General features: G+C 39.3%; 1 protein-coding gene across 1 annotated transcript; it reads right to left on the reverse strand.

Moving 5' to 3' along the window:
- Positions 1 to 292: 292 nt before the first annotated feature.
- Positions 293 to 8,966, reverse strand: pwp1 (PWP1 homolog, endonuclein). The gene is made up of 15 exons (XM_039791291.1): positions 8,785 to 8,966; positions 7,725 to 7,783; positions 7,406 to 7,581; positions 7,171 to 7,256; positions 6,834 to 6,930; positions 6,517 to 6,627; positions 5,337 to 5,467; positions 4,171 to 4,241; positions 3,837 to 3,933; positions 2,947 to 3,008; positions 2,761 to 2,872; positions 1,950 to 2,040; positions 1,315 to 1,436; positions 1,092 to 1,197; positions 293 to 931 (listed from the first exon to the last, which is right to left on the reverse strand). The coding sequence occupies exons 1-15, from the start codon at positions 8,848 to 8,850 to the stop codon at positions 837 to 839; spliced, it is 1,482 nt and encodes a 493-aa protein (XP_039647225.1). The 5' UTR covers positions 8,851 to 8,966; the 3' UTR covers positions 293 to 836.
- Between the last annotated feature and the right edge of the window lie 279 nt (positions 8,967 to 9,245).

Here is a 9,245-nt window from a genome sequence, read left to right on the forward strand (position 1 = left end):
CCCTGCGTAACAGTACTCATTTTTCTGCAGGAACGTAGGTACCGGGAGACGCAATTCTACTGGACCTCTGCAGGCACCCTGCAGTGCCCTTAAATGGAGAAAACATAATAAAGTGCCTGTACCTGGGTGCTGGTGCCAAACCGCATGCAGCTGGTGCCTTTTTTATTTCCACCCCTTCCCCTAAGACAGCCTGAGTCCACCACTGATCTGAGGGTTGCAAATTTCCAAATAACAAAATGTTTTACACATTTTATACACTGTATTTATTTATTGAATATGCAGCATTTTAATGAGTCTTATTTTTCAATACTTTGGCCAGATGTGAGTACACAGACTTATTTTGATATTTAATTTTACCATTCATTACCAGGAAACCCAGGTATGCAATAATTCATGTGAAAATAGTTTTAGTAGCATATTACATTTGTAAATGTACAAAGAAAGGCAAACTGAAAGAGATCTCAAAGTAATATAAACAATTCGGAGTAATTCAAATATTCAAATCACTGCTTTAACCTGAAAATCTAAAACAAATCCTTGGAAATATTCAATAATATGAATATAAAAAACAACAACCTCTTTTTCCTTTACACATTTTTGAGTTTGCAAAGCTACTGTTGTTATCTTTGCAGAGAGACAAGCTGAACACGTTTTCAGGTGTTTTAGGTCCAGTTAGCACTCTGGCAAACCATTCAAATTCTTCAGGAATGCAGCTTAATTTATTCACCTTACCCCTTGAACTACTGCACTATGAGGAACACCGCAACAAGCGGAGCAGCTTGATATGTTGCTCAGTTTATTCATGTTAACAGGCTGGTGATGCATCCAGAGTGTGACTAGGAGACTTCCATCTCTGCTGTGGCTGCAGTGCTGGATGCCTGGGATCCCGTGTTCGCCACCAAGCGCTCTCGACTGCCAAACACCCCAACCACTAGAAACAAACAATCATAATAGCATCTGAGCATTATTAATTGAACTGGATTTATAAATAAAAAGGTCAGTTGGTGAACTGTGTAGAGACAATTATTTAACTTTTAATATGATTTCAGTGAACTGCACACATCGTATGGAAGGAAAGAAAGAAACCCTACCTGCTGCAACATCACTTATATCCCAAACTCGCAAGCCATCCCTTTGTCCCCCGAAGGCATAGATGAAGGGCAGGTCAGGGCAACATGACGCACAGAACAGCACACCCTGTTCACAGGTGGGAAAGGTAGTTGTTTTGACTCTTTCAACAACCACAAACAAAATAATTCTAGAACGGATTGGAGTGAAAGGATCTGAGATCTACACGCTCATGCAAGTTCTTACCATTTTCATATCCCGTGAGTGTACCAGGTTGGGCTTGTTGCCCAAAATGTCCCAAATCTTTACGTGTTTGTCAGCTGATGAGGTGACCAGGCATCCTTTAATTTGGCTGCTGAGGTCCAAACCTGCAGAAATGTTTAGATGCAATTTTCTTTTATTGTACAGTCAATGTGCATTTTAAAAGACATTTATTACACCATGAAGTAAACTTATAACCAAAGCAGGGTGCTTTGTTGTCCATCAACAATTCACAGGAGCAGGTGTATTCAAGATTTCACAGACAGTTCTTCCAAACTCACCATTCACCTCATTGCAAATTACACGGTGGAAATCATGTAAGAGGACGGGCCTCGCTGGCTCCATTGGGTGTTACTTACTGTGCTCACCAAAATGTTTTCAAGGATTGACTAAAAATAAAGAAGCCACAAGTTGTTGCACGTTCTCTCGTATGTACCAACAATGTAAACCCATCATTTCACCATCCCTAAGTGACTCAACACAGTGCAGAACAACAAGTGCCAAATCATTTGTGCTGTTTAAATAATGAATACACTGCGCGAGCGCACACGCGCGCGCACACGCGTGCGCGCACGCACACGCACACGCACACACACACACACACACACACACACACACACCTGACACTTCTGCATCATGAGCCTTCAGGGTGAAAACAGGTTTATCCGAGCGTGCGTCCAGACAGTAGACAAATCCATCCTCTGTGCTGGCCTGAAACACAACCAACACACACTCAAGTTAACCGCTGAGCTTGTGAGAGCAATAGCACAAAAGGGACAAACAAGGTTTATTGCACTATGTCCATAAAACATACACACCAGCAATATCATCATTATTTACAACTGTTAAAGCTTAAAAATTAAAAAAGGAATGTGGATGGATTATTTCCTTTAAAGTGCTCATATTATGCTCATTTTCAGTTTCATAATTGTAGTTAGAGGTTGTACCAGAATATGTTTATCTGGTTTAATAAAAAAAAAAAAAACATATTTTTTGTTGTACTGCACATTGCTGCAGCTCCTCTTTTCCCCGTGTGTTGAGCTCTCTGTTTTAGCTACAGAGTGAGACATCTCACTTCTGTTCCATCTTTGTTGGGAGTCACACATGCGCAGTAGCTAGGTCAGCACAGCTAGCTAGTCAGTTGCAGAGAATTAGGGCGTGCCACGCTAGCAGCTAAGCGAGCATTATAACGCGTGTTACAAAGTGACGCACGTTTGTCACAGAAGTAAAAGCCTGGACTACAATAGAGCTGTTTGGAGCAGCAACTTCTGTTGGAGATGGTAAGTCCCTTTGGGGTGGACTTTGGGCTTTTTCACTTTGTAAACCTATAACGTGAACAAAAAGATATATAACACAATAAAGGAAAGGGAAAAAGCCAAAAAGCATAATGTGAGCACTTTAAAATAGGAAGAGAAGAATATGATTACATACCAGGAAGTTGCACGGTGAAAAGTGGTCCCAGGTCAGACGCTCCACCTGACCACTAAACCTCCAGGTCCGATTGCTGTTGTCTGGACTGCGGCAGTCAAACAGGACTGCTGTCCTGAAAAGAAAATCTTCAGTTTTTTTCCTTTCACCTCATTCTATAAACTAACGACAATACTAGATTTCACTTACTTGTCATATGATCCTGATATCAGAGTCTGTGCCTCAAATGGGTGGAATGATAACGTCTGAACCTGAAAGATAAAACAAAAAATGTTTTCCAGAAGCTGAAGGCTGCAAATTCTGAGGATGTAATACCAACAATACATTGAATTACATCCATTATATAAATATTTTTTCTCATTAAAAGGGGAACGTTGGTATTTTTCAACCTGGACCCTGTTTTCTGAAGTGACTAACACTGACAGCAATTATTTTGAAATTGGTCCAGGATTGAGCGAGAACCCTGCAGCTGCCAAACGGGCTGCAATATAATCCTATGGGGCAATTACGAACAGTTAATGTACAGCCACTAAAAGCTTGTTTTTGCTCAAATTGTTATTATAATTGTCTGACAACATAATGGAAAGGACCCTTCAGAGAAATTAGATGTTTTTCTTTACCTTTCGCTTGATCCGTTCTGTTTCTTATTGTGTCTAACAAATCTCGCTAAAGGAGAAGTCTCATTCTGAAATCTTGTGAGAGGTGACCTGTTGCCGGAAGACAGCGGAGTGAGTTGGAGAGAGGAGTGCCGGGAAGAGTTTGTTGTGTTGGAGTACAGAAAGCATAGCTTAGTGTCATCTAAATGATTTTCAATGTCATGGCTGAATATTTAGACGATTCTCTGTAGGGTCATTTCCATAATATAGTCAGATACGGATAATGACAATCTGAGCCTGCCAGTTGCAAAAAAAAAAAAAAAGTAAATAAATAAAAAGACGCTTTTAGTGGACGTACATTGACAGTGCGTAATTTCCCAATTATTTCGTGGCTGATAATTGTTGTCCCTTTAGTCACTTTAGCACAAAAACATGGAAAAATAGGGTGCAGGTTGAAAAATAATGAAGTTCCCTTTTAAATACCTTATCAGTGTGCCTGCGCAGAGTTGTGGCTGGTTTGCCTTGAGTAAGATCCCACAAGATAACTGTTTCATCTGCTGATCCACTGGCCAACACATTTCTAAGTAAGAGAAGGTGGATTTGTTTTACTGTAAAATAATGAATTTGAGTTGCATAAGTGCACACATACACAGTTATGGTGCATCAAAATTCTATGTATAAAATCTCAGCACAACATACAAGGGTCAAATTAAAAAAAGTCTATACAACTACATGTACGTCTGACTGGCATTAGGGGCATTTTTTGATAACCTTTTTCTAATAGCGTTTCGCAATATATCAGCCTCAGAATACTGACCTGACTAGTTTGTTCCAGGATAAATCCAGCACTGCATCTGTGTGCCCCTCGACAGGCTCTGCCGCTGCCCCCTAGCATCAACCATAACAGGGAGCAATGTGTTAATGATATCTAACCAAGGAGTAATAATAGATGATTACCAATAACCAATAATGCAGGGGGGCAGGACAAACATGTCTTCCATCAAGGGTGTCAAAAATAAAAAATAAATCTTTTTTAAATATCCTAAAAAAAAAGAGAATGGATCAAGACTCACAAATATCCCTTGTGTTGACTTTGGGTCAAATTGACCCGTTTTCAATTTTTGTTTTATATCATAAAATATGGGACGTAGAAATAAGCGCTGAAAATGTGTAGAAGAAGAATTTAACAATTTAAAATGTTGGAAAAAGCAAAAACAAACAGGCGTTTTCTCACTTTTTCAGTGCCTACCAACCCACTAACTGTGAAATAAGACAACACAGTCAGATTTTTGTGAGCTGCCTCAATCAATCAGAAAAGACGTGATTTAACAGGCCATTCAGATTTGGCTCCCCTTCCCCCTTCTGAGTATCTCCACTCACGGCTTGAGAACTAGCTTTGCAAAAGTGCGCCATATTTTTCTTGCAAGCCAATCAGAGCAGACTGGGCTTTTCTATAGCAGGGCTTAAAGAGACAGGCACTAAAACGGAGCGTTTCAGACGGAGGGTAAATGCAGGTATATTCAGACATACAGTATGAGAAAAAATTGTTTTTGCATGTAAACATGTTCTAGAAACAAAAAAAGTACAAGAATGAACATGAAATGATATGAAATATGAAATGATATGTAGGAAAAAATGGAAGTTCTCTGAGCTTCTGCAGACCACAACAATCCGGTGCAACCAAGGCAGGACACAACAGTATAAAATAGCAAAGAATTTGCCAGTGCAACACAGATGTCTTCTTACTTGATGGTTTTATTTCTTAAAGTGCATAACAGTGACTCTGATGAAGATGTAACCTTACATCGAAACGTCAGTCACTGTTATGCACCTTAAGAAATAAAACTATCAAGTAAGAAGACATCTGTGTTGCACCGGCAAGTTTTTGCTATGAAATGATATGTCTCCTTTAAATTTACTTTATCAGATCTCACTCTCAGCATGCAGAGGCTTGTATAAGACAGTCTAAGAACAGGCTTGTACCTTCTTCCCCTTCTTTTTCTTCTTGGAGGCTTTTTTGCTCCCCAGGGAGAAGGCTGGCTCTAAGCAGTCCACCACATCCAGGTCCCACACATCTATCTGAGGAGTCATGTTGCCCACAGCAGCGTAGTTACCTGGAGTAAGCGTACAGAGCAGAACATGGTCAGGTAAGCACAGTGGTGTGTGCACATTACAAAGATCAGATTAGATACTTCTTAGTTTTTGTTATCTTAAACCTTTGGTGCGTAACTTTTTCATAATAATGAACGGCCGTTACATTTAAGCCATTGCCAAACGAGTTGCTACAAAGCTAATTAAGACTATCAGCTCCACATATTGGTGTCGTCCGGCAACTTTTACACCGGCAACTCGAGTAAAGATAATGAACGCTTCTAAAGAGTCCATCATGTTTTTTTTTAATCCTCTGTGTCCTCCTTGGCTACTAGCAACTGTGTGGAAGAGAGGTGGAGGTAAAGCGTTCACGGAAGGCTTGTGTCATGTGGATGCACCGACAGAATTGTTGTCATTACTTAGAATTCCTCATGGAGGAGACAGAAACTACGCACTATAGCTTTGAAGTGCTCATATTATGCTCATTTTCAGGTTCATAATTGTATTTAGAGGTTGTACCAGAATAGGTTTACATGGTTCAATTTTGAAAAAACACCATATTTTTGTTTTACTGCCGCTCCTCTTTTCACCCTGTGTGTTGAGCTCTCTGTTTTAGCTACTGAGTGAGGCATCTCACTTCTGTTCCATCTTTGGGAGTCGCACATGCGCAGTAGCTAGGTAAGGACAACTAGCCATTAAGAACCAGAGTATGAGGGCGTGCTACGCTAGCAGCTAGGCGAGCATTATAACATGTATTACAAAGTGACGCACGTTTGTCACGGAAGTAAAGACTGGACTATAATAGAGCTGTTTGGAGCAGTTTGCGAACAGCATTTTCTGTTGGAGATGGTAAGTCCCTTTGGGGTGGACTTTGGGCGTTTTCTTTGTAAACCTATAACATGCAAAAAAAAAGATATATAAAACAATAAAGGAAAGGGAAAAAGCCAAAAAGCATAATATGAGCACTTTAAGATAAAATATAATGCTGAGAAATATTGTTGTTAGAAATTAATTGTTCAAGGCAAGGTCTGGAGAGGAACAGGTTTGTCTGAGAAAAACTGAATTTTCTTACCAGGTCCTTCTCCAGGGCTGGGGTCAAAGTTTAGCCACTCCACACACAGTGGGTAAGCTGGCAGCAGAATATCATGATGGACATACAGAGAGTCTTCCTCTGAGTTATAAACTGTAAAGAAAGAGATTAAGTGTTAAATTTATATTTGAGAATTCTCTAACTATCAAAGATATTACAATATATATGTTTACATTTACATATGTTATGCATTTAGCTAAAAATCTAAACTGGAACAATATCCAAACAAAAGAAGATATTTTCCTGTGTCTTCCGAAAACTCGCTGTGATCTCGTCATATCACATATGAGGATATTTACCATGGATCTCCAAATTGCAGCAGTCCTTCTCTGCCCTGCCGGTTAGGATGAGATTGTCACTGGGCTTGATTTGGAAGTCCTCTCGCTCATATTGGTCCTTGAGGGAAGAACAGAGACAGCTAAGCAAGTTTGCTTTGACAAGATACAATAAGTATCAAAATTATCACCCCTTAAGATTCACAGCAAAAACTAGATTTGACTTGTTTTTGTGAAATGACATTCCTACACCAGAATACAAATTTGTTCTTCTATTTATCTGGATTTTCACAGCTATATGTTTGGGACTGATATCAGGCATAACTGAATCGGTATGAATGTGATCATTGAGTGCACCTACTGTGTCTTTGATGGTGATGTAAGGATCCTCCTCATTAGAGCTGAACACCGTAAGCCCAGCCAGACTGTCCCCGAGACTAGCGGTCGCTAAATTGAAGATAGACAAACAGCAGATACAGGATCAGTCAGATCAAGACTCTCAGCTCTGTTTGAATAGACACAAAAGGTAAGACAGAATGAGTAGAAATTTGATATACCGTAAACACATACTGGACATAAACACCCGTTCCCCTCACCTGCATCCTCTTCATCATATTTATCCAGGCCATACTCTGCTAGCTCGTCATCTTCCTCCTTTCCTTCTTCATTCTCATCTTTTGAAACTCCAGCAACGTCCGCTGTATTACTATCAGGATTCTCCTCACATGCAATACCTTCATCAACCTCTTCGTCATCCTCGGCTGCTAGTTCCCTGATTCAGCAGAGTAGATTAAAAAACATGAAACATGACACCAGATTCAGCTTTTCGGGGAAGAGCTGTAATATTTTATTTCCATTCAGCACTCACAGCAAAATATCACTGCAGTAATTTTTAATTCTTTTATTTCAACATACCCCAGCTCCTGTTTTGCTTCAGTAATGATGCGCTGTAGCTCCTCTTGGCTCAACTCAACCTGAAATGGAATAACAAACTCTGCTTAAACAAGTTGGTAAGCTTGGGGAGCACCAATTCAGATTTCCAGTATGATATAAAATCTTCCTAGTTAATAAGTAAGTACCTTAAATACAGCAAGTTAGCCTAAGTCTTTAGTGAAACAGTTGTACACTGGGTAGTCACCATAGGAAATGTCAGCTCACAACAAATGATAATATAATGGTCAAGCTGTAAACAACCAGCTGTAGACTGATTAATAAGAGGAATTTAATATGGTCATTGTCTATCAGAAAAGTCAAAAGGAAAGACTCACAGCAAGCACTAATTACTTATAATTATATTGTTTAATTTCTCAAATTACTCTGTTAAACTTTCCCATCCAATTTAATTAAATGGAAAATGTAAAGCTGTAATCTCGAAGATTTTTATTTAAATAAAAGTCTGTTAAGTCACTATCTATCGCTGATAGGTAAAACAATGGGTTTTGAGCCTATGGACCACTGATGAATGTATTGCAATGTTGATATTCTTGCAGTATTATGAACTGGGTGTGTCTGTGGTGACATTGATGCTTTGTCAACATTGTTATTGAAACTTTCATGCCAATAAAGACCCTTTGAATTTAAGTTATTTTAATTGAAATATAATGCTGTAGATAATATAAAAAAAAAACGTGACTAATTAGTGACCTCAGTGTTAATTATACATACAGTACAAATAGGTGGCACTACAGCTTTGTAATTCTTCTAGTGCCTATTTCCTATTTGTGGCATTACATAATTCAGGGTATTTTCAATTATATTAAAATGTAATAGCTGTAACTACGGTTACTACACAAAATGCGTTGCATTACATTATACGACTGTTTTTGTTTTGACAGTCTAAGGTGACACATTATCTGTAAAGCCAAAAAGAAATGTATAAGAAAAAGGCTTAGAGGTTTGGTCATTTAAATGACTTGCCATGTTGACAAATTAGCCGCCTGTCGGCTAACGTTCGCTAGCTCAACATATAACCTACTTTGTCTGGGGTTTCCTTGGCAATGCCTTTCGCCACCCATCCGACACAAGTAATCTGGGAACTCATTTTGTAGAAACCGTCTGGTTTAGCGATCAAATACAATAAAATCTACAAACGTGTAGCGTCCAAACTGCTCCACTTCAGGCACGCGTACAGTAGGCGTACATGCGAGTTAATAGGTCCTGTGTCGCATCTAGATGGCGTGCTTAGAGCGTTGACAAGTCTGCCTGATCAAAAATGTAGTAGAAACGTAAAGCCACCGAAAGCTACCCACTGGTCTAAAACATACAGTACTACTTTAAGGCTAGATATTTTTTTGAATATTGCATAATGTTTTAATTTCAGTAGAAGGTACCTGTAGTGTAAAAGTAAAGCACCAAGGAGTGTCAGCATGAGAGCACCTGAGATGTGCCTTGCTAAAGGACACTTTGGCAGCTTTTGTTTAGAAATTGTGAGTGTAA

Source organism: Perca fluviatilis, chromosome 23, assembly GCF_010015445.1.
Source record: "Perca fluviatilis chromosome 23, GENO_Pfluv_1.0, whole genome shotgun sequence".
Taxonomy (NCBI): domain Eukaryota; kingdom Metazoa; phylum Chordata; class Actinopteri; order Perciformes; family Percidae; genus Perca; species Perca fluviatilis.